Source organism: Symphodus melops (genome assembly GCF_947650265.1).
Source record: "Symphodus melops genome assembly, chromosome: 8".
NCBI classification, from domain to species: domain Eukaryota; kingdom Metazoa; phylum Chordata; class Actinopteri; order Labriformes; family Labridae; genus Symphodus; species Symphodus melops.
The window spans coordinates 28,735,561-28,762,340 of NC_136698.1; the positions used below are offsets into that span (position 1 = coordinate 28,735,561).

At 48.1% G+C, this 26,780-nt stretch overlaps 1 protein-coding gene across 3 annotated transcripts in view; it reads right to left on the reverse strand.

Moving 5' to 3' along the window:
• sbno2b (strawberry notch homolog 2b) overlaps positions 1–26,780 on the reverse strand; it is a 54,606-nt gene that overhangs the window by 18,712 nt on the left and 9,114 nt on the right. For all 3 annotated transcript variants that reach the window (XM_079349747.1, XM_079349745.1, XM_079349746.1), the window contains exons 2-4: positions 23,696–23,916; positions 23,003–23,091; positions 9,656–9,779 (exon numbers count right to left, since the gene is read on the reverse strand). In XM_079349747.1, the coding sequence (XP_079205873.1) occupies positions 9,656–9,779; positions 23,003–23,091; positions 23,696–23,803 (321 nt within the window). In that variant the 5' untranslated portion in view covers positions 23,804–23,916. The remainder of the gene's footprint in view (positions 1–9,655; positions 9,780–23,002; positions 23,092–23,695; positions 23,917–26,780) is intronic.

Sequence of the window (26,780 nt, forward strand, 5' to 3'; positions counted from 1 at the left end):
CCCCCCCCCCCCCCACAAACACAGGTGGATGACCACGTAGTGCTGTGACATCAGAGCTCATGCTGTAGAGGGTCATGACGACGAGGTGCGTTCACCCCCCCCCCCCCCCCCCCCCCAGTTATAGACAGTTATAGAACTACACTAAAACACGACAAACAAACCCAGAGCTTCACTTCCTGCCAGACCACAACAGACTTCTAAAGACCATCATGTGTTCTGGGTCTCCACAGACCCACGTTCACACGGAGAAGAAGAGGATCTGTATTTACATTCTTACAGTCATGAGTCATGTTCAATATGCTCCCAGGCAGCAGATCCACAGCCGACTTCTCTCAGCCAATCAAAGTGGGAAACCCGGTCAAACAACTCCTGACAGGCCGCCCTTTCATGCCGCGCCAAGTCTGAGCACAGCACGGCAGAGACTGCTCACCGCTGCTTACAAGACTTCTGGAATTTTCCACTGTTTTCATACGTTCAGGAAAAAAACAGTCCATCAGTGTGAACTCATCCATTCATACACATTCACACACTGATGGTAGAGGCTGCTGCAGTATGAACTCATCCATTCAGACACTGATGGTAGAGGCTGCTGCAGTATGAACTCATCCATTCATACACATTCACACACTGATGGTAGAGGCTGCAGCAGTATGAACTCATCCATTCATACACATTCACACACTGATGGTAGAGGCTGCAGCAGTATGAACTCATCCATTCATACACATTCACACACTGATGGTAGAGGCTGCTGCAGTATGAACTCATCCATTCATACACATTCACACACTGATGGTAGAGGCTGCTGCAGTATGAACTCATCCATTCATACACTGATGGTAGAGGCTGCTGCAGTATTAACTCATCCATTCATACACTGATGGTAGAGGCTGCTGCAGTATGAACTCATCCATTCATACACTGATGGTAGAGGCTGCTGCAGTATTAACTCATCCATTCATACACTGATGGTAGAGGCTGCTGCAGTATTAACTCATCCATTCATACACTGATGGTAGAGGCTGCTGCAGTATTAACTCATCCATTCATACACATTCACACACTGATGGTAGAGGCTGCTGCAGTATTAACTCATCCATTCATACACTGATGGTAGAGGCTGCTGCAGTATGAACTCATCCATTCATACACCCCTGTTGCAGCAGAGGGAGCAACTTGGAGTTAAGCGTCTCTTCCAAGGACACATTGGAAATGTTGCAGTAGGAGCTGGGGATCAAACCCTCAACCTTCAGCCACTCTAGCACTGAAGCACAGCCGCCTGTATGACATGAGGGTTGAATTCAAGGTGGCGTTGTGCTCATAGTCTGAACCAACCCTAACCAACCAATCAGCTGACTGAACGTTTCTGTGGAATCAAGAAGAGAAACAGAAGAAAACGTTCCAGCCGGAGTGAACGAATCAACGAGGAGGGAATGTTGACGCAAGAGGATGTTATGTGTGTACATTTCAACATACCACACACACACACACACACACACACACACACACACACACAGACGCACACACACACACACACAGACGCACACACACAGACACACACACACACACACGCACACACACACACAGACGCACGCACACACACACACACACACACACACACACACACACACACACAGACGCACACACACACACACACAGACGCACACACACACAGACGCACACACACACACACACACACACACACACACACACACACACACACACACAGGTTGGCTTTTGTATCCAACATGTATCTCATGTAAACGATTATTGACCACAACATCAAAGATGGCCGTGCATGGTCTTTATGATGACATCAAAGATGGCCGTGCATGGTCTTTATGATGACATCAAAGATGGCCGTGCATGGTCTTTATGATGACATCAAAGATGGCCGTGCATGGTCTTTATGATGACATCAAAGATGGCCGTGCATGGTCTTTATGATGACACTGATTTAACTTGGTGTGTAACTGCAGCACGCCACCTTCCCTTCTCCTGAGACAAACCCTGTTAGAGACGGCGCCATCTAAACGCCCTGTGACCCTTTGTGTGAGTGCACGTGTGACTGAGTGTGTATGTGCAGCTCCCGCTGTCCCGTGCTTCCAAAACAGCCAAACACAATTTAAAGACTTGAGGCCAACGTCCAATGAAAATGAGCAGAGACAGACGTGAGCACAGCTGGTCGCAGTGCACAGATGATGTCATGGAGCGCAGGCGGCGGGATGGTTCGTTCACACGCCTGTTAGCCTGTTTCCTGCACGTCTCTGTCCACTCCCCCGTCTCTCAAACAAAGCACAAAATAACTGTCCCGAGTCTCGCTGGAAGACAACAGGCTGCAGGATCAGGCTGTTTCATTGAGCTCTATGGAATCTGCCTTTGTTGACAGGGAGCAACAGGAAACAGGGAGGAGACGCAGAGTGTCTCCCCCCGTCACTGTCAGTTCACTTCCCGTAAGCTGCACGCCCGCTCTGGCTCAGGGTTTGATATAAGGAGAGACGCTCATCAGACAGGCGTCTCTGCAGGACGAGACGTGGACAGAGCGCGTCCCTCCATCATCACTGAACTCCAATAAGACGTCTGAACTCTGATTTATGTTGATAAAGTCAGAAGTGTTTGTTACATGATACTGAGCTTCTGACCATGTGACTCTCAGATCCCGGCGCAGCGAGGACAGAGGCGGACGCTTCTTGGTCATATTTCCTGGCTGAGAAAGAACAGACGGCGCGGTGCAGCGGCGGGCTACTGTGGCGTGCCGGTAAAGATAAAACACACTGTCTAAATTACACCTTTAAAACACGCCTGCTGTCCACCGCCACAGAGCCTCGCCATTATGTCCAAACCCCACGTACAGAGGCTGTAGTCCCCCCCCCCCCCCTCGCCTCTCCAATAACAGCAAAGAAGAAATGAGGAACACGTGGTAACTTCACTTCACCAGCTGCTTCTAAACGTCTGCTTTAAAAAGCTCTGAGTCCGGAACACGCCGCTGTGACCCGACACGGACCAGTCCCACTAACAGTCCCAGGATAAGATGGAAACAGTACCTGAGGGAGACGGCGTCCCAGCTGAGAGTAAAGTTTAGTCCAGAGCTGCATGAGCGACATGGGTCCAACCGCCACACACACACACACACACACACTTCACCTCGAGTCGCTCACTGTCACAGCCTCTTCCATGTGTTGTTGTTCAGCCTTCAGCTGGAGCTCGTCTCTCTGTGCTGCCGTCACACACACACACACACACACACACACTCTCTCACAGACGGACTCGGGCTCGTCTAACACATGCTTCCTGCTTCACCAGGACAGGCAGGTATTTGCATATTAGTCATAGTGATTGTGGACTAGTTCCTCTGAGCTCAGAGGGCGAGTGAGCGAGTAGAGGAGGGAGGGGAGAGAGAGGGAGGGAGGAGCTTTCAGGAAATGATGCTCTTGTTGGTAAGTGAGTGGAGTTACTGGCAGTCAGGCCCCTCTTACTGTACATGGTGTAACTCAACCGCATGTGTAGTGTAAACACAGTTACACTGTCACACCCTGCTGCTATTAATGATCCCTCAGGTTAACCCTTTGTGTTCAGGCTGTCAGCTCACAGGTGTGTGTGTGTGTGTGTGCTGCTATCTGAGCAACAGAACACACACCTCATCATGTCTCCTGCTTACCGGAACCACAGGCCTGATGGGAAAAATAGATTCTGGGAGTCAGATGGGAAATTCATGCTGATCAAAGATGGCGTCAGAACACGAGTTCTTGTGTCAGCGCTCACTGACTGATGGTTCAGTCCGTCTCAGAGACCGAGGGGCGTGTGTGTGTGTGTGTGTGTGTGTGTGTGTGTGTGTGTGTGTGTGTGTGTGTGTGTGTGTGTGTGTGTGTGGTGTGTGAGGTGTGTGTGTGAGGTGTGTGTGTGAGGTGTGTGTGAGGTGTGTGTGTGTGTGTGTGAGGGATGAATCATTGATGAGCTTCTTTAGAAAACACACCTCAGTGTGACGTCTCTTCCTTCATTCAGTCTGATGGAGATTCTCTTTAAATCTTTATTCAGGTTAAAATGGGAGGGGCTACGGCAGGTGTGTGTGTGTGTGTGTGTGTGTGTGTGTGTGTGTGTGTGTGTGTGTGTGTGTGTGTGTGTGTGTGTGTGTCTCCTATCTATCTTTTACACACAATCACTGAAACTGTTTGCTCATCAATACAAACATTATTTATGTTTCAAATGATCTCCTTCTACTGGATGTGTGAGCCCGGACAAACGGCGCCCACCTGTCAATCAGCTCAGCTACACGCCTCTTATCCTTCATCCAATCAAAACTGCTGAGTCATCAAAACATTCCCCCGTACAGTGTGTGTGGATGGAGACATGAGCTAATCACACCTATTTGGTTTTTTGAAGCAGGCTGTAAACATGTTCATGTCTGCTGTAAAAACAGGCTGTTTGAATGGGTGTGTATGTGACTTCCTGTGCTGCTGCAGCCAGCCTCTAGTGGACACTCCAGGTACTGCAGCCAGCCTCTAGTGGACACTACAGGTACTGCAGCCAGCCTCTAGTGGACACTCCAGGTACTGCAGCCAGCCTCTAGTGGACACTACAGGTACTGCAGCCAGCCTCTAGTGGACACTCCAGGTACTGCAGCCAGCCTCTAGTGGACACTCCAGGTACTGCAGCCAGCCTCTAGTGGACACTACAGGTACTGCAGCCAGCCTCTAGTGGACACTACAGGTACTGCAGCCAGCCTCTAGTGGACACTACAGGTACTGCAGGAGGTTACAGCTTTAGCATGGACTTCTTATGAGGTGCTGCTTGGACAGAACAAACGATGAGGAAGTGTGTTAAAGTGAAGGTAGACACCAGCTGAGGCGTGTCCTTAAGGAAACCACTGCACCTATTACGACCCAAATTAACCTTTAACTTCCTCCTGTAAACTAGGCCATAAAAACAGGTGGGCGGAGCCTCACAAGGAAGTAGCTGAAAAAAAACCTTGAAGATTTATATTGTTATTGGCCGGCTGTAATAAAGCTGAGAGGCTGAGCGCCTCTCACAGGGGTCATTAAAGGTTCTGTTCTGGTCCCGGTTGGATCAGCTGACCTTACGGAGCACGCCATGATCCTAGCGCCCTCGGGGGGGGGGGGGGGGGTGGCTAACAGGTCATGTTTATTCCTGGGACGTATTAAAGGAGGAACACACGCTCAGACTGAACTGATGAAAACTGATGGCCTGCTTTCATATTCTTAGAAGCACCGTGTGTGAGAAACCACAGTGAGAGAGTAAGAGTGTGTGAACACACACACACACACACAAACACACCTACACACACACACACACACACACACACACACACAGTACAGTCACTGAGGTGAGCCAGAGTGGTTAGAGGACAACTCCTCATTCTTCCAGTAAGTCGTCTTTTCATTCTGATGTTCAAGTTCACTTTCAGCCACAAACGACACAACGTAAGTTCAGACAGGTCTGCATATAGCTACAGACTAAAGGACCAATCAGAGAGCTGTGTAACTTAGAGGACCAATCAGAGAGCTGCTCTCTTCCTGTGTGATCATGAAGGAAACCTGCTGTGTTGAAGCTTCTCTGACAACAATGCAGCAGCCAGTATGTCCTCCTTCTAACTTTAGATTCTGCTCCTGAATGCTCTGGATCTGATTGGACCAGAGAAGGTAGGCGGGGCTTTGAAGGCCGTTTTGGACGCCCCTGGGTTTGCCAGATATGAGAGCAGTTATCAGGTGAACAGGTGTTGCAGCGATGGAAGCGGGCAGTGGAACTGCTTCAGATAGAAGTGATTGTACCCGAGCTAAAAAGCCTCTGCATGTTTCTAATAAGCTCCAGCAGCAGAAAGCTGCTCAAACTAGGATCAATGTTGGAGATGAAACATGGAGAGAGGTTAGAACGCAGAAAGCTTTACAGACCCATGCAGAGCTGGCTAAACACTGAAGCTACAGTGTCCACCACATGCAGAGCTGGCTAAACACTGAAGCTACAGTGTCCACCACATGCAGAGCTGGCTAAACACTGAAGCTACAGTGTCCACCACATGCAGAGCTGGCTAAACACTGAAGCTACAGTGTCCACCACATGCAGAGCTGGCTAAACACTGAAGCTACAGTGTCCTCCACATGCAGAGCTGGCTAAACACTGAAGCTACAGTGTCCACCACATGCAGAGCTGGCTAAACACTGAAGCTACAGTGTCCACCACATGCAGAGCTGGCTAAACACTGAAGCTACAGTGTCCATCACATGCAGAGCTGGCTAAACACTGAAGCTACAGTGTCCACCACATGCAGAGCTGGCTAAACACTGAAGCTACAGTGTCCATCACATGCAGAGCTGGATAAACACTGAAGCTACAGTGCCCACCACATGCAGAGCTGGCTAAACACTGAAGCTACAGTGCCCACCACATGCAGAGCTGGCTAAACACTGAAGCTACAGTGTCCACCACATGCAGAGCTGGCTAAACACTGAAGCTACAGTGTCCACCACATGCAGAGCTGGCTAAACACTGAAGCTACAGTGTCCACCACATGCAGAGCTGGCTAAACGCTGAAGCTACAGTGTCCACCACATGCAGAGCTGGCTAAACACTGAAGCTACAGTGTCCATCACATGCAGAGCTGGCTAAACACTGAAGCTACAGTGTCCACCACATGCAGAGCTGGCTAAACACTGAAGCTACAGTGTCCACCACATGCAGAGCTGGCTAAACACTGAAGCTACAGTGTCCATCACATGCAGAGCTGGCTAAACACTGAAGCTACAGTGTCCACCACATGCAGAGCTGGCTAAACACTGAAGCTACAGTGTCCATCACATGCAGAGCTGGATAAACACTGAAGCTACAGTGCCCACCACATGCAGAGCTGGCTAAACACTGAAGCTACAGTGCCCACCACATGCAGAGCTGGCTAAACACTGAAGCTACAGTGTCCACCACATGCAGAGCTGGCTAAACACTGAAGCTACAGTGTCCACCACATGCAGAGCTGGCTAAACACTGAAGCTACAGTGCCCACCACATGCAGAGCTGGCTAAACACTGAAGCTACAGTGTCCACCACATGCAGAGCTGGCTAAACACTGAAGCTACAGTGTCCACCACATGCAGAGCTGGCTAAACACTGAAGCTACAGTGTCCACCACATGCAGAGCTGGCTAAACACTGAAGCTACAGTGTCCACCACATGCAGAGCTGGCTAAACACTGAAGCTACAGTGTCCACCACATGCAGAGCTGGCTAAACACTGAAGCTACAGTGTCCACCACATGCAGAGCTGGCTAAACACTGAAGCTACAGTGTCCACCACATGCAGAGCTGGCTAAACACTGAAGCTACAGTGTCCACCACATGCAGAGCTGGCTAAACACTGAAGCTACAGTGTCCACCACATGCAGAGCTGGCTAAACACTGAAGCTACAGTGTCCACCACATGCTGAGCTGGCTAAACACTGAAGCTACAGTGTCCACCACATGCTGACCTGTGTGAGAGGAGGGGGGGAGACAGCTCTCTGTGATGATTAGAGTTTAGACTGCAGTACTCATTTTAAACACTAGGGGGCGGAGCTACAGACTGCTCCTTTAAGAGGCCATGTATCCTCTGAGTTCTTGTGTCGTTGGATCATTGAAGACACCTGGAGGAAGATTTGATTTATTGTAATACAAAGAAAGACGTTGCTCTTGTTTGTCGACCAACATGATGCGCGCGCACACACACACACACACACACACACACACACACACACACACACACACACACACACACACACACACACACACACACACACACACACACACACACACACACACACACACACACACACACACACACACACACACACACACACACACACACACACACACACACACACACACACAAACAAGGCCGTCACCGGGTCACACATGCCTGAACGTCTGTCATGGTTCAATCAACAGTGCAAAGAGGACACCCATCCCTGCTCTCTGTGGACGGGGGGGGGGGGGGGGGCATGTGAGGCATGAAGCAGTCACTGCTTCATGCCTCACATGGCAGGGAATGACGGCTCCAGAATGTTCCTGAAACAAACCGTCAGACATGAACGAGGTCTCATATTCCTGAACCGCTCAGCATCTAGTGAGAAGGAAAGCTGCAGTCAGACGGACGCAAAGGAAAACTGGGGAAACCCCACATGACTCACTGAACCATGGGACGATGACGCATCCCTTCATGTATACAGAGCAGCTCTCACCAGCTTCATACTAATACACTTCAACATCACTCCTTCACCTGCATCCCTGAAACTATCCACTTCCTGTCCACATCCTGTCCACTTCCTGTCCACAGCTGGAGGCAGCAAACAGCACAGGAGCTACGCATGAAGCAGTCATCCACCAACGCTCTGATGACAACCACTGTTTCTATAAATGCTGCGTGTAGATGACCTGTCTGCACGCCACCTCTACCGTCTCTACAGACTGTCTGCACGCCACCTCTACCGTCTCTACAGACTGTCTGCACGCCACCTCTACCGTCTCTACAGACTGTCTGCACGCCACCTCTACCGTCTCTACAGACTGTCTGCACGCCACCTCTACCGTCTCTACAGACTGTCTGCACGCCACCTGTACAGACTGTCTGCACGCCACCTCTACAGACTGTCTGCACGCCACCTGTACAGACTGTCTGCACGCCACCTCTACAGACTGTCAGCACACCACCTCTACAGACTGTCTGCACGCCACCTCTACAGACTGTCAGCACACCACCTCTACAGACTGTCTGCACGCCACCTCTACAGACTGTCTGCACGCCACCTCTACAGACTGTCTGCACGCCACCTCTACAGACTGTCTGCACGCCACCTCTACAGACTGTCTGCACGCCACCTCTACAGACTGTCTGCACGCCACCTCTACAGACTGTCTGCACGCCACCTCTACCGTCTCTACAGACTGTCTGCACGCCACCTCTACCACCTCTACAGACTGTCTGCACGCCACCTCTACCACCTCTACAGACTGTCTGCACGCCACCTCTACAGACTGTCTGCACGCCACCTCTACAGACTGTCTGCACGCCACCTCTACAGACTGTCTGCACGCCACCTCTACAGACTGTCTGCACGCCACCTCTACCACCTCTACAGACTGTCTGCACGCCACCTCTACCGTCTCTACAGACTGTCTGCACGCCACCTCTACAGACTGTCTGCACGCCACCTCTACAGACTGTCTGCACGCCACCTCTACCGTCACTACAGACTGTCTGTAGAGATGGTAGAGGTGGCGTGCAGACAGTCTGTAGAGGTGGCGTGCAGACAGTCTGTAGAGACAGTAGAGGTGGCGTGCACTCTCTCTCTCAGTGTGCTGTGTCACATGGTCAGGACTACAGTGATCTCATTGGATGGACACCACTCAGCACCAAATAGAAAAGTGGGGATATGTGGGGTGCTGATAGGCTGCTGCTTCCTGTCACATATGAAGGACTCAGCCTGCAATGTGGGCGGAGCCAGCACTGTGGGCGGAGCCAGCAGGGATCTCTGAAGAGGAGGCTTATTAATGACATGCCTTAACAGGAGCAGCGTCTAGACAACATGGCCTTTAATCAGGCTGAACACACAGGCTGCTCCCTCCCTCTGAGCTCAACACTATACAAACATGGACAACAGACAGATGAGACCAACCTGGGGGAAGTCTCCGTTCCTGGGCAGGTTGAGGCTGGAAAAGTCCACATCAGAGAATCCCGAGTACATGTCCATGTGCACATCCGGAGTGTTGGTGCTCGTGCTGCTGCTCAAGTGGTATTGCCTTGAAGAGAGAGGAGGACTGTTAGTTTGAGCAGAACAAGCAGCTCCACTACTGTAAGAAACTAAGATCATCAACAACACTGTACTGAAAGCAGCAGTGTGCACCTCTGACCCCTGCTGTTTAAAATGAGTACTGCACTCTCAACTCTAAACATTACAGAGAGCAGAATCTAAAGTTAGAAGGAGGACATACTGGCTGCTGCATTGTTGTCAGAGAAGCTTCAACACAGCAAGTTTCCTTCATGATCACAGAGGAAGAGAGCAGCTCTCTGATTGGTCCTTTAATATGTGACCTGGGAGAGGTTTGTAATGTGAGACTGAAGCTTAAATAAAGGTAAATAAAAACAGTTCCTACCTCTCATTAATCACAAACATTCTTCTTCAGCCTTCCGTTCTCTCACACACTCTTCATCTTCCTCTTGACTTCATCATAATGCCCTGAACCAACCCGGCTGACAGTGATAAGCACCGCGTCAAAACGAAAGCAAAACTAAACGTGTTAAGGTGGAACTTCACGTTGCTCTCAGCCAATCACGAGCCAGGGCTCAGAGGGACTGAGCTCTGCCAAAGCTATTCACAGGATTTGGCTGTGTGTCAACAGCCATGGGCGAGAGATCAGTGAGACTGATTGAAGCTCAAAGTACGGCGAGGGATGAAGGAGCGGCTCCAAGAAACAGGTCAGCTGTGAAAGCTCCTGTCAGGTTGTTACCAACAACACAAAGCGTTCACGTTCACTGAATACTTCTAAAAGACGATCAGAACGCTTTACTCAAACTTTCATCAACAACACACAGTCACACAGCTACGGAGGCCCAGAAGGAACGATGGAGCAGCTTCACCTCAGGGGGAGACTGACTTTTATTTTGAAGGAATGATGGAGCAGCTTCACCTCAGGGGGAGACTGACTTTTATTTTGAAGGAATGATGGAGCAGCTTCACCTCAGGGGGAGACTGACTTTTATTTTGAAGGAATGATGGAGCAGCTTCACTTTAGGAGGAGACTGACTTTTATTTTGAAGGAACGGTGGAGCAGCTTCACTTGAGGAGGAGACTGACTTTTATTTTGAAGGCTGCTGACTCTACTTTAAAAAAATTCACAAATGTACGTTCTTGGATCAAGTAATGGCAGGATTAAAGTACTTTGAGTCCACTCAGCAGAAAAAGAGTGTCTAATATGAGCATGAAATGATGGTGAATCACCAGGTCACCAGTCATGAAGTGAAATATTCTGTTCAGTTCTCAGGAAGATCATTGCTCTGTGCCAACCGCCCACGCTGGAAATCCCCTCCGACCGTTTAGCCAGCGCTGATATGACAGCGGTATTATTACAGCAGGCGTGTTGGCTGATATCAGCTGCTTTCCAATGATACACCGCTTATAAGGAAACACACTGGATTGTATTTCTGTGTGTGTACATGTAGCCTATAACCCAAAGGTCACATGACCTCCTCTTCTTCTTCAGGTGAACTCAGTGTCCTCGCTCCTCTTCATCATGTGTGTGAAGTGTGTTGTAAATCCACTCTGATCCTGTATTTGATCATGTCTATAAACCCCTCTATTTCAGCCCTGCTCAGAACAGGCTGTTTCTGTGTCTGTAGCTTTAAATATGTAAATGAGCTGTGTCTGGCCACGCCCCCTCTCTGGAAGGGCTCGGGTGTACTCGCTGCTTTCTGGCTCCATGTCCTATTGTTTACGGTGAGAAGGCAGACTCAGAGGGCAGAACAAACACCTAGCTGTGGGAGTGTCACCCACCTGGGGGAGGGGCTACTGCCCTTTGTGATGTCATGAAGGGGAGGGGCTACTGCCCTTTGTGATGTCATGAAGGGAACATCTCCAAACGGCCTGTTTGAGCACACATTTTCTGTAAAGTGGAGCAGGCAGAAGACGGAGAGGATGGACTTTTCTCATCACTGGGGGGTTTGTAGACAGATGTCAGAGGAAGATGGAGGAGAAATGTGTAATAATGTCATTTAAAGATAAACAGCTCAAAGCTGTGTCAGAGATCACACTGACTAAAGGTTGTGTTATTTAGCTCCTCTAAGGTCTGATGGAAAGGTGAAAGAGCAGATCTAATGGTTTAGTCTCTGAGCCTTCAAGTTTCAGGACAAACTTGTGTTACTATTTAGAAAGGAGCATCAAAGACGTGAAGAAGACAAAGTGAAGTTCAGAGTGAGGAGGACACATCAGGACTAATAATGAACAGAATAAAGGGCCAATAAGGGGTTAATGCAGCCCTGGGCCCATGAAGCGCCTTTTAACAATAACAAGCTGTGATTCCTGGGAAGCCTTCCTCTCAGCCAGCACAATCAGGAAACTCCTGTGAACCAACAGTGTGACCTGAACTTTGAGTCATGGTGTTGGGAAAACTCCAGTATGTCTGCAGGCTGCATCAACTGAGAGGCTGAAGGTTCCAACAAGTCTTCAATGATTCTAGAAACTCCTGAGTCCTATAGGTAGTCACCTGAGGAGGAACACGGAAGAGCATGCAGGAGCACAGAGGAACATGGAGGAGCACGAAGGAACACGGAGGAACACGGAGGAACACGATGGAACACGGAGGAACATGGAGGAACACGATGGAACGCGGAGGAACACGAAGGAACACAGAGGAACACGATGGAACACGGAGGAACACGGAGGAACACGATGGAACACGGAGGAACACGGAGGAACACGATGGAACACGGAGGAACACGATGGAACACGGAGGAACACGGAGGAACACGATGGAACACGGAGGAACTCGATGGAACACGATGGAACACGGAGGAACACGGAGGAACACAGAGGAACACGGAGGAACACGGAGGAACACGGAGGAACACGATGGAACACGATGGAACATGGAGGAACACGAAGGAACACAGAGGAACACAGAGGAACACGGAGGAACACGATGGAACACAGGAGTGACCTGTACTAAAGAAGGAGTGACCTGTACTAAAGAAGGAGTGACCTGTACTAAAGAAGGAGTGACCTGTACTAAAGAAGGAGTGACCTGTACTAAAGGAGTGACCTGTACTAAAGAAGGAGTGACCTGTACTAAAGAAGGAGTGACCTGTACTAAAGAAGGAGTGACCTGTACTAAAGAAGGAGTGACCTGTACTAAAGGAGAGACCTGTACTAAAGAAGGAGTGACCTGTACTAAAGAAGGAGTGACCTGTACTAAAGAAGGACTGACCTGTACTAAAGAAGGAGTGACCTGTACTAAAGAAGGAGTGACCTGTACTAAAGAAGGAGTGACCTGTACTAAAGAAGGAGTGACCTGTACTAAAGAAGGAGTGACCTGTACTAAAGGAGAGACCTGTACTAAAGAAGGAGTGACCTGTACTAAAGAAGGAGTGACCTGTACTAAAGAAGGAGTGACCTGTACTAAAGAAGGAGTGACCTGTACTAAAGAAGGAGTGACCTGTACTAAAGAAGGAGTGACCTGTACTAAAGAAGGAGTGACCTGTACTAAAGAAGGAGTGACCTGTACTAAAGAAGGAGAGACCTGTACTAAAGAAGGAGTGACCTGTACTAAAGAAGGAGTGACCTGTACTAAAGAAGGAGTGACCTGTACTAAAGGAGTGACCTGTACTAAAGAAGGAGTGACCTGTACTAAAGGAGTGACCTGTACTAAAGAAGGAGTGACCTGTACTAAAGGAGTGACCTGTACTAAAGAAGGAGTGACCTGTACTAAAGAAGGAGTGACCTGTACTAAAGAAGGAGTGACCTGTACTAATGGAGTGACCTGTACTAAAGAAGGAGTGACCTGTAATAAAGAAGGAGTGACCTGTACTAAAGAAGGAGTGACCTGTACTAAAGAAGGAGTGACCTGTACTAAAGGAGTGACCTGTACTAAAGAAGGAGTGACCTGTAATAAAGAAGGAGTGACCTGTACTAAAGTAGTGACCTGTACTAAAGAAGGAGTGACCTGTACTAAAGAAGGAGTGACCTGTACTAAAGAAGGAGTGACCTGTACTAAAGAAGGAGTGACCTGTACTAAAGGAGTGACCTGTACTAAAGAAGGAGTGACCTGTACTAAAGAAGAAGTGACCTGTACTAAAGGAGTGACCTGTACTAAAGAAGGAGTGACCTGTACTAAAGGAGTGACCTGTACTAAAGAAGAAGTGACCTGTACTAAAGGAGTGACCTGTACTAAAGAAGGAGTGACCTGTACTAAAGGAGTGACCTGTACTAAAGAAGAAGTGACCTGTACTAAAGGAGTGACCTGTACTAAAGAAGGAGTGACCTGTACTAAAGGAGTGACCTGTACTAAAGAAGGAGTGACCTGTACTAAAGGAGTGACCTGTACTAAAGAAGGAGTGACCTGTACTAAAGAAGGAGTGACCTGTACTAAAGAAGGAGTGACCTGTACTAAAGAAGGAGTGACCTGTACTAAAGAAGGAGCGACCTGTACTAAAGAAGGAGCGACCTGTACTAAAGAAGGAGTGACCTGTACTAAAGAAGGAGTGACCTGTACTAAAGAAGGAGAGACCTGTACTAAAGAAGGAGTGACCTGTACTAAAGAAGGAGTGACCTGTACTAAAGAAGGAGTGACCTGTACTAAAGAAGGAGTGACCTGTACTAAAGAAGGAGTGACCTGTGCTAAAGAAGGAGTGACCTGTACTAAAGAAGGAGGGACCTGTACTAAAGAAGGAGTGACCTGTACTAAAGAAGGAGGGACCTGTACTAAAGAAGGAGTGACCTGTACTAAAGAAGGAGTGACCTGTACTAAAGAAGGAGTGACCTGTACTAAAGGAGTGACCTGTACTAAAGAAGGAGTGACCTGTACTAAAGAAGGAGTGACCTGTACTAAAGGAGTGACCTGTACTAAAGGAGTGACCTGTACTAAAGAAGGAGTGACCTGTACTAAAGAAGGAGTGACCTGTACTAAAGAAGGAGTGACCTGTACTAAAGAAGGAGTGACCTGTACTAAAGGAGTGACCTGTACTAAAGAAGGAGTGACCTGTACTAAAGAAGGAGTGACCTGTACTAAAGGAGTGACCTGTACTAAAGAAGGAGTGACCTGTACTAAAGGAGTGACCTGTACTAAAGAAGGAGTGACCTGTACTAAAGAAGGAGTGACCTGTACTAAAGGAGTGACCTGTACTAAAGAAGGAGTGACCTGTACTAAAGAAGGAGTGACCTGTACTAAAGAAGGAGTGACCTGTACTAAAGGAGTGACCTGTACTAAAGGAGTGACCTGTACTAAAGAAGGAGTGACCTGTACTAAAGAAGGAGTGACCTGTACTAAAGGGACTGTTACAAAAACTAAAGAATATTAAATCATGTTACAACTTCTCACTCTTATTTATTTATCATTGTTCTACTTTTGATTTCTTTGTAAAACTTAATTTCGGCTACAAAAAAATAAACGTCTTGCAGCTGTGATGTTCATTTATAGTCTCCTTGTCTGCTTTCATTGAAGACAACCTGTTCTTTGATATTATAATAAATTAACTAAACATTAAATAATAAATTACAATAAAGAATGTGGGCTCCATCTGATCGTTTTACTATAAATCTACGCTAATGTACTAGAGAAAAATAATCTACATAAAGACTTTTACAGAATGTATTACGTACATTAATAATAAGCCGTTCCCCAGGATGCCGCTGAGTAACCATGGTAACACACACTTCCTGTTTCCACCTGAGAGAGTGAAGTTTGTCCCAAAGCCTGCTGCTGTATTTCTACCCTCCACCTGGATGGAGGGGACTTCATTCAGCTGCGAGTGTGACTTCTGACGGAGTGCACTCCGTCACGGAGGGGGGGGTGTAGGGGTTGGTTTGAAAAAGGCCCTACTTCACTTCATTTTACTTTACTTCACTTCATTTTACTTTACTTCACTTCATTTTACTTTACTTCACTTCATTTTACTTCACTTCATTTTACTTTACTTCATTTTACTTTACTTTACTTCATTTTACTTCACTTCACTTCATTTTACTTCACTTCACTTCATTTTACTTTACTTCACTTCATTTTACTTTACTTCACTTCATTTTACTTTACTTCACTTCATTTTACTTCACTTCATTTTACTTTACTTCACTTCATTTTACTTTACTTCATTTTACTTCACTTCACTTCATTTTACTTCACTTCACTTCATTTTACTTCACTTTACTTCACTTTACTTCACTTCATTTTACTTCACTTCATTTTACTTCACTTTATTTTACTTCACTTTATTTTACTTCACTTCATTTTACTTCCCTTCACTTCATTTTACTTCACTTTACTTCATTTTACTTCACTTTACTTCATTTTACTTCACTTTACTTCATTTTACTTCACTTTACTTCACTTCACTTCATTTTACTTCACTTTATTTTACTTCACTTTATTTTACTTCACTTCATTTTACTTCACTTTATTTTACTTCACTTTATTTTACTTCACTTCACTTCATTTTACTTCACTTTACTTCATTTTACTTCACTTTACTTCATTTTACTTCACTTTACTTCACTTTATTTTACTTCACTTTACTTTACTTCACTTTATTTTACTTCACTTTATTTTACTTCACTTCATTTTACTTCACTTTATTTTACTTCACTTTATTTTACTTCACTTCACTTCATTTTACTTCACTTTACTTCATTTTACTTCACTTTACTTCATTTTACTTCACTTTACTTCATTTTACTTCACTTTACTTCATTTTACTTCACTTTACTTCATTTTACTTCACTTTACTTCATTTCACTTCACTTTACTTTATTTCACTTCACTTCATTTTACTTCACTTTACTTCATTTTACTTCACTTTACTTCACTTTACTTCATTTTACTTCACTTTACTTCACTTTACTTCACTTTACTTCATTTTACTTCACTTCACTTTATTTTACTTCACTTTACTTCATTTTACTTCACTTTACTTCATTTTACTTCACTTCACTTTACTTTATTTTACTTCACTTTACTTCATTTTACTTCATTTTACTTCACTTCACTTTACTTTATTTTACTTCACTTTACTTCACTTTACTTCATTTTACTTCACTTCACTTTACTTTATTTTACTTCACTTTACTTCACTTCACTTTACTTTATTTTACTTCACTTTACTTCATTTTACTTCACTTTACTTTATTTTACTTCACTTTACTTCACTTTACTTCATTTTACTTCACTTCACTTTACTTTATTTTACTTCACTTTACTTCATTTTACTTCATTTTACTTCACTTTACTTCATATTACTTCACTTTACTTCATTTCATATTACTTAACTAGTTAACATGTTCAGTTACATGCCGACCAAACAGTCCTCACTGTCTGCAGTTCTTAAAACACAGCGAGGGATCTTGAGTTATCAGGGATAAAAACAAAGAGCAACATGGGAGGCTTTAGACTTCTGCCCTGGTTCACTTCCTGTGAGGAGTTCAGAACAGTTTAAAACCCGCCATGCTGGTCTCACTACATAATGATGACGTTCTTTGATTACGTTCATTCGATCGTCTTCTTGTGAAGCACACACGCCAAGACTCAGATAACGCGGTGTGTCTCCAGTCAGACAGTCGAGAGTGAGATAAGGGTCTGGTCAAACCAGTTTGGAGTGAACCTGAAAACCACACAGTGAGCTCCAACATCATCTGGAGTGAAGTTTCAAAGAAGCGCTGCACTGACTGAAACACCAACAAACTTCCTGAGCTGTGTTCACAATCAAACATGTGTTTACTGACTTAAAGGATCTCAAATCGCCTCCATGCAGTGTGCCTGTGAGATCACGCACTGGGATGAGGAAACCCCTCCCCCCTCGAGCAAATATCCAATGACTGTGCCCTGGAGACAACGATGGTGTTAGATTTCACACATTACTTTGAGATGGTGAGCGGTCTGAGGAAACAGAGGGGACGTTTAGGTCTCGAGTATAAAGACAAAAAGCATCATTTACAAACACTTTCAACACCAACCATGAAGTCTGGATCACCACAACATATGAGACAAGCACACACTCCCAGCAGGTAACCAGCATGTGAGAGGACAACCTCTACATGCACGGGGAGAACATGCAGACTATACACAGAGAGGCTGGGATTCAAACCAGCAACCTCCAGGCTCTCAGAGCAAACCACTGAGCCACCGAGCAGCCCAGGTATAAAAGCACCCAAATAACAAAATGAAAATCCTGAATATATCGATATGAACTGTGGGACTGGTTTAGCGTCGTCATAGCGACGAGGGAAACCTGCATGTGTTGCACTTTCACTCTAACATGCTGCTGTCTCCCTCTTTTACTTCTGTTTAATCACCCTAAACCGTTTAATGCAACACACACACACACACACACACACACACACAGACACACACACACACACACACACACACACACACACACACACACACACAGACACACACACACACACACACACACAGACACACACACACACACACACACACACACACACACACACACACACAGACACACACACACACACACACACACACACAGACACACACACACACACACACACACACACACACACACACACAGACACACACACACAGACAGACACACACACACACACACATACAGACACACACACACACACAGACAGACACACACACACACACACACACACACAGACACACACACACAGACAGACACACACACACACACAGACAGACACACACACACACACACACACAGACACACACACACACACACACACACACACAGACACACACACACAGACACACACACACACACACACACACACACAGACACACACACACACACACAGACACACACACACACACACACACAGACAGACACACACACACACACATACAGACACACACACACACACACATACAGACACACAGACACACACACACACACACACACACACACACACACACACACAGACACACACACACACACACAGACACGGTCGGTCAGCTGTCCATCGTTTCCGAAGATGACGCTTGCTTCAGGATTGGGGAAGGGGTCAACGGCGTTGCCGTTGGTGCCACTTCTCGTGGGCGTTAAGGCCGATCCTCGAGCCACAGACTCGTCCGCATGAGGAGCAGGAGGAGCAGGAGGAGCATGAGGAGCAGGAGGAGCAGGAGGAGCATGAGGAGCATGAGGAGCAGGAGGAGCAGGATGAGCATGAGGAGCATGAGGAGCAGGATGAGCATGAGGAGCAGGAGGAGCATGAGGAGCAGGAGGAGCATGAGGAGCAGGAGGAGCAGGAGGAGCAGGAGGAGCATGAGGAGCAGGAGGAGCATGAGGAGCATGAGGAGCAGGAGGAGCATGAGGAGCATGAGGAGCATGAGGAGCATGAGGAGCATGAGGAGCAGGATGAGCATGAGGAGCATGAGGAGCAGGAGGAGCAGGAGGAGCAGGAGGAGCATGAGGAGCATGAGGAGCAGGAGGAGCATGAGGAGCAGGAGGAGCATGAGGAGCAGGAGGAGCACGAGGAGCAGGAGGAGCATGAGGAGCATGAGGAGCAGGAGGAGCATGAGGAGCAGGAGGAGCAGGAGGAGCAGGGGAATCCAGAGGACAAAGGAGCTCCTGCTGCCCTCTGGTGTCTGTTCCTGCGTTTCTCGGCTCTTCGCAGTTGGTCTTTATTGTGTATTTGTGAAACTGCTCGAGCACAGGTAACCTGCCAGGCCGGTCTATCCTGAGCCTGATAGGTAACCTGCCAGGCCGGTCTATCCTGTGCCTGATAGGTAACCTGCCAGGCCGGTCTATCCTGTGCCTGATAGGTAACCTGCCAGGCCGGTCTATCCTGTGCCTGATAGGTAACCTGCCAGGCCGGTCTATCCTGTGCCTGATAGGTAACCTGCCAGGCCGGTCTATCCTGAGCCAGAGCTTCAAGGTTCATGGGATTGATGTTGGAGTGCTTTAAAAGTCCCTTAGTGTAGTCCTTATAGCGCTTCTTTTGTCCACCAGCTGCTCGTTTGGCACCTTGTAGTTGGCCGTAGAGGACTTGGCGAGGCAGGCGGTGGTCCGGCATTCGGATGGTGTGTCCTAACCAGCGTAGGTGTTTCTTAGCCACAGCGGCTTCCATGCAGATAGAGTTGGTGCTCTGCAGGATTTCCGCATGTTGGACTCGGTCCATCCAGGAGAGGCCGAGGATCCTCTGGAGGCAGCGGATGTGGAAGGATTGCAGGAGTGAGATGTGTCGGCTGTATGGAGTCCATGTTTCTGCCCCATAAAGCAGGGTGGAGACACACACAGCATTGTAAACAGCAACCTTGGTGCTGACCCTCAGGTTTCGGTTTTCGAAAACCCTGCTACGAAGGCGACCGAAAGATGAAGAGGCTTTTTTGATACGGGTGTGTATTTCCATATCCAGAGAGCAGCAAGAGGACAGAGTTGAACCAAGGTAGGTGAACTGGTCTACAGTTTTAAGTGGAATGCCGTTTATATGGAAGCTGGGGGGTGGAGAGGTTTGAGAGAGGATTTGAGAGATGACTTCGGTTTTTTGAATGTTAACCTGAAGACCAAAGGATTGATAGAGACTGGCTGTTGTGTTGAGGGCATGCTGCATGGATTCCGGACTGTGTGCTAGAATCGCACAGTCATCAGCGTATTGCAGTTCAGCTATGCAGCAGGATTTGGTCTTTGTGTAGGCCTGCAACCTCCGGATGTTAAAGAGGCTTCCATCAAGGTGGTGTTCAACAGGAACACCATCCTTGGGTCCTCAGGCACGATGAAAGAGGTGAGTGATGGCAGAGAGAAGGAGGTTGAAAAGGACTGGAGCCAAGACACAGCCCTGCTTCACCCCAACATTAAAGAACTCTGACTGAAGTTCTCCTGTGGAGACTCTGGCTTGCATCCCGTCATGCAGCTGTTGCAGGATGGTGAGGAACTTGGGTGGTACCCCGAGCTTGGATAGCTGTTTCCAGAGCATCTCACGGTTGATCGTGTCAAATGCTTTGCTGAGGTCAATGAAGGCTATGTAGAGGTCTGCCCGCTGCTCTCTGCTTTTTTCCAGCAGCTGCCTTAAGACAAAAATCATGTCAGTGGTGGATCTAGTCTTCCGGAAGCCACATTGCGTTTCTGGGAGTGCAGCTTCAGAGATGTGATTAACGAGCCTATTGAGCAGGATTTTTGCCAGGACCTTCCCTGCGATTGAGAGGAGGGAGATTCCATGGCTGTTGCCACACATGGCTCTGTCCCCTTTTTGTTTGTAGATGACCACAATATCAGCATCCTTCCAGTCTTGTGGGAGAGTCTCACATTCCCAGATATGACAAATCAGGAGGTGCAGGCGGCGTGTAAGGAGGTATCCTCCGTGTTTGAATACCTCTGCTAGAATGCCATCGGGTCCAGCGCTTCTATTGTTTTTGAGACTCGCAATGGCCTGGCGGGTCTCTAGGAACTGAGGGGGCATGTTGAGGTGTGCGACTGGTGGTAGGTCAGGGATGTTATCCAGGATAGGAATGTCAACAGGGTTATTGAGGTTGAGAAGAGTCTCGAAATGGTTTGCCCAGCGGTTGAGGATCTCACGTCAGTCCTTAAGAAGAGTCGAGCCATCAGCTGAGCGGACTGGAGCAATCGCCCTCTTCCTGGGGCCATAAAGAGTTTTGATGGCATCATAGAAGCCTTGCGAGTTGTTGCAGTCTGCCATGCGCTGCATCTCTTCTGCCTTCTTCACCCACCACGCGTCTTCCATGATCCGGAGGGCACGTTGGGTTGCAGATCTCGCTGCATTAAAGGTGGCTTTCAAGGTTGGAGATCCAGGGCAGGATAAGAGAGCTTTATGGGCATCATGTTTTATTTTGAGTAGTGACTGAATCTCTGGCGAGTTGCTGTCAAACCAGTCCTGGTGGTGTTTCCTCGACTGGCCCAATGCCTCTGAAGCTGCGCTGTGGATGGCTTGGCGCAGAGCTGGCCAGTCGGCTGATTCCTCCGGGATCTTTTTGAGGTTATCAGCGAGGAGCTGTCGAAGGTGGTCTCGTGAGGTGGGGCTGCTGAGTGCTGAACGGTTGATTATTTGTTTTGGGGCTGTCCTCTGTCCACGGGGTCTGATACTTATGCGCGATTTGGATCTGACCATGCGGTGGTCAGTCCAACACTCTGCTCCACGCATGACTCTCGTTGAGAGGACATCTTTCCGGTCATTTTGTTGGACTATTACATAGTCAAGAAGGTGCCAATGTTTTGAACGTGGGTGCTGCCAGGTGGTTTTGTATTTGTTCTTCATCTGAAATATGGTGTTAGTGATGACCAGTTGGTGTTCAGCACAGAGAGAAAGGAGCCGAAGGCCGTTGTCGTTCATCTTCCCAACTCCGTGCCGGCCGATTACCTTATCCCATACCAGGTGCTCCATTCCCACTCTGGCATTAAAATCTCCCATAAGGATGAGTTTGTCTGTGGCTGGTGTTTTTCTTATGGCAGCGTCGAGGGCAAGATAGAAGTCCTCTTTGATAGCACTCCTAGCCACATCCTTGGCCTGTGCCTGCCGCCATTCCACATCGCCACAGGGCTTTTTGTGGGGGGGGGGGGGGGGGGTAAAGGTGGGGGTGGCAGTGGGGCTGCCTGCATCAGACTTTGCCGCCGTTATAGTGGTTCTCACACCCACCATATTCCAACGACTCCATCGTTAAGGACGTTTGGGACACACACACACACACACACACACACACACACACACACACACACACAGACACACACACACACAGACACACACAGACACACAGACACACACACACACACACACACAGACACACAGACACACACACACAGACACACACACACAGACACAGAGACACACAGACACACACACACACAGACACACACAGACACACACACACACACACACACACACACACACACACAGACACACAGACACACACACACACAGACACACACAGACACACAGACACACACACACACACACACACACAGACACACAGACACACACACACAGACACACACACACAGACACAGAGACACACAGACACACACACACACAGACACACACACACAGACACACACAGACACACACACACACACAGACACACACACACACACACAGACACACACACACACACACAGACACACAGACACACACACACACACACAGACACACACACAGACACACACACACACACACAGACACACACACACACACACACACACACACAGACTGTATAAACATGAGGAGGTGTGTGTACAGTGTGTGTGTGTGTGTGTGTGTGTGTGTGTGTGTGACAGTCTGCACCATCACTTCACAGTGTGTGTGTGTGTGTGTGTGCAGTGGACTTACTGGTTTCCAGTTTGCATAGGGCAGTGGATGCTGTATCCAGCCTGCTGGGAGTACGATCCCCAGGAGTCAGACGAGGTGTAGATGGAGCTCTGACAACAGAACACAAGGTGACAGTAGAATCAGTGTGATTACAGGACGTGTCTCACACTCTATGAGACAATCACTATTAATGTGTCCACTTCTCCTCCTGTGGAAACCAGTCACAGCCAGTCTGGCTTTAATGGGAGGACACTCTGAGAACGTGTCGGCCCCCTTTTAAGCTCTTCTTGCCTTCTACGTGTTTTCATGAAGGGGGGCAGAGACTCAAACGAGCCCCTGGTTGAGAGGACAGTCAGGACAGTGGGTCGAGTCAGAGATCAGAGAGAGAGAGAGAGAGCGGGGAGTTCCTATCAGTCGATATCGACCATCATCAAGATAAAAGGCTCCAGACTGATCGGTGATTAAAAAGCTGCCTCTCCTCTCAGAGGAAGAGAAACAACACTTTGATCATATTCATTCACATCTACATGAATATTTGAGATTTCCCAAGAAGCTCAGCTTGGAAACTGAAACCACAAGTAGAATCACTTCCTGTCTGCATATTCTAGATAAACCCAGAAGTTAAAAACAGCAGCGCCTCAAAGTGTCAGGTCCATGTGAACATATACCTGCAGATAGAACATATTTACTGTGTGAGCAGTGTCAAAGTTCTACCTCTGGGTTGGAGGCGGCCACGGAGAACAAGCTGCTGTCGAGCTGAGGGCCTTCTGGATGCAGGTAGTTCTCCCCGTCCATGGCCAGCGCTGAGGGGAGGGTGGGCATCAGACCACGGCGCTACACATGACCACCAGCTGAGTACACACCGTCCAACCGTCCCCCGCGTGCTGGCTGTGTGCGAGATAGTCCGTCTAACACCAGGAAAAGCTCTCCATGACCTGTGGACGACAGCGGGGGGGGGGGGGTCAATATCAACATTTCAAAAGTGTAAGAACTCACACAAACTCGCCTCAAAGCCACCGTGTCCTTATGAAACACTGGACACCTTTTAATCACAAATACTAACAGCTGGGACACTGAAGCCTCGTCTGTCTGCAGACACAGAGCTGGGAGGCGGAGTGGAGACAACGCGCTCCTGAGACGCAGCGTGGAGACAACGCGCTCCTGAGACGCAGCGTGGAGACAACGCGCTCCTGAGACGCAGCGTGGAGACAACGCAGCATGGAGACAACGCAGCGCGGAGACAACGCAGCGCGGAGACAACGCAGCGCGGAGACAACGCAGCATGGAGACAACGCAGCGCGGAGACAACGCAGCGCGGAGACAACGCAGCGCGGAGAGGCAGTGTGGAGACAATACAGCGCGGAGATGCAGCGCGGAGAGGCAGTGTGGAGACAATACAGCGCGGAGAGGCAGCACGGAGAGGCAGCGTGGAGATGCAGCGCGGAGAGGCAGCGCGGAGAGGCAGCGCGGAGAGGCAGCACGGAGAGGCAGCACGGAGAGGCAGCATGGAGAGGCAGCATGGAGAGGCAGCATGGAGATGCAGCGCGGAGAGGCAGCATGGAGATGCAGCGCGGAGAGGCAGCGCGGAGAGGCAGCATGGAGAGGCAGCGCGGAGAGGCAGCGCGGAGAGGCAGCGTGGAGATGCAGCGCGGAGAGGCAGCGCGGAGAGGCAGCATGGAGAGGCAGCGCGGAGAGGCAGCATGGAGAGGCAGCATGGAGATGCAGCGCGGAGAGGCAGCGCGGAGAGGCAGCGTGGAGATGCAGCGCGGAGAGGCAGCGCGGAGAGGCAGCATGGAGAGGCAGCGCGGAGAGGCAGCATGGAGAGGCAGCGCGGAGAGGCAGCATGGAGAGGCAGCACGGAGAGGCAGCGCGGAGAGGCAGCATGGAGAGGCAGCACGGAGAGGCAGCATGGAGAGGCAGCATGGAGATGCAGCGCGGAGAGGCAGCGCGGAGAGGCAGCGCGGAGACGTAGAGTGTCTAAAAATAAAGGTAAAACCTTCGAGCTCTGCTAACGTGACGAGATGGAATAAGACTGATAGAATAACATGAGTAAACTCAACACCTGTTTAACACTATGAACACACAGCTCTGCTTTATGATGCAGAGGAAGCTGATTGATGGACAACTTATTACCCGTTTGTCATGTGACATCATCAAAGTACCATTTAGTGGATTCAAACATAAAAAGATCTCTCCTGCAGAACTAAAGGCACACTGAACCTCCGCTGATAATCTTCTTCATCCTCAGCCTACCACCAGAGACTCACCACCTGTCACTCAACCTCCTGCAGCCAGCTCGCCACCACTACCATGCCGCTTACCGTCTCCTAGCAACAGACAGCATCAGGTCTCTGCTGTCCCCTGTTCCCAAAGCACCAACCCTCACAGCAAGCGCCTGAGGATGATCGATACTGATCACTGTAAGATCTGCTTCCTGTAAGGCCCGTCATTACTGAAAAACAGGCGCTGCTACTCCAAACCACGGAGAGAGGAAGAGGGAGGAGCTAAAGGAAGGGTTGGAGGTGTGGGAATGAAAACTAAAGATAAGGAAGACAAAGAGCTGGCTGTGTCCCAGAGAAACCAGTTTATTCATGAAGCTTTAATAAAATGTATGTTCAAAGTACATCAGACATCAGTGTAATCTATTCAAGCTGTTCATGACTTCAAAGGTTTCTGTGTTTTTAACCCCCCTGCATCTCCCTCTCTGTGGGGGGTCTGAAGGGATTAGGCCACTTGTTGGGCAGTAAATGGTTCAGTCTACAGGAAGTGAAACAAGCCAACATGCAGAGAGTAAACAGAAACACTTCTCTCTGTGTGTGTCTGCAGCGCGGCCCGTGGAGGTTACGGCGCCCCACATCAGCTCGCCAGGAGGTGAAACACTGTGGGAGGAAGGAGGACATGTTGGTGGCCTTTGGTGGATATGAGCGAGGCCAGAGCACATGGAGATCATCCAGGGAAGTGTGACTTCATTAAGCTGCTCAGTCACGATTAGTGCTCACGAGGAGAACCACCAGCCTGCTCTGAGTGTGTGTGTGTGTGTGTGTGTGTGTGTGTGTGTGACAGAGTCCTGATCCAGTCAGTGTGTCTCTGCAAGGAGAAGGGCCTGGAAGCTGGGTGCAGTAAAGGTGTAACATGAGGTAGATCCTCCTCAGTAATCAGGTTAGCAGTGCTCAGCAGGGGGGCAGTTAGCTGGTTATGATACATTATCCACCGTTATGAAATATTCAGAAAGGAACACGTTACTTCCCAGGGCCTTCAAAACTTCCTACATTATTAATAAGGTGTTTATTTCAACACACAAGGCTTCTTCTGGTCACACACACACACACACACACACCTCTGTTCAAACAGCACTTCCATTCAGACTCTCTCCTGAAGAGGTATTACATATTACATGTTGTTATATTACATGTTACATGTTGTTATATTACATGTTACATGTTGTTGTATTACATGTTACATGTTGTTGTATTACATGTTACATGTTGTTGTATTACATGTTACATGTTGTTATATTACATATTACATGTTGTTGTATTACATGTTACATGTTGTTGTATTACATGTTACATGTTGTTATATTACATGTTACATGTTGTATTACATGTTACATGTTGTTATATTACATATTACATGTTGTTGTATTACATGTTACATGTTGTTATATTACATGTTACATGTTGTTATATTACATATTACATGTTGTTATATTACATGTTACATGTTGTTATATTACATGTGACATGTTGTTATATTACATGTTACATGTTGTTATATTACATGTTACATGTTGTTGTAT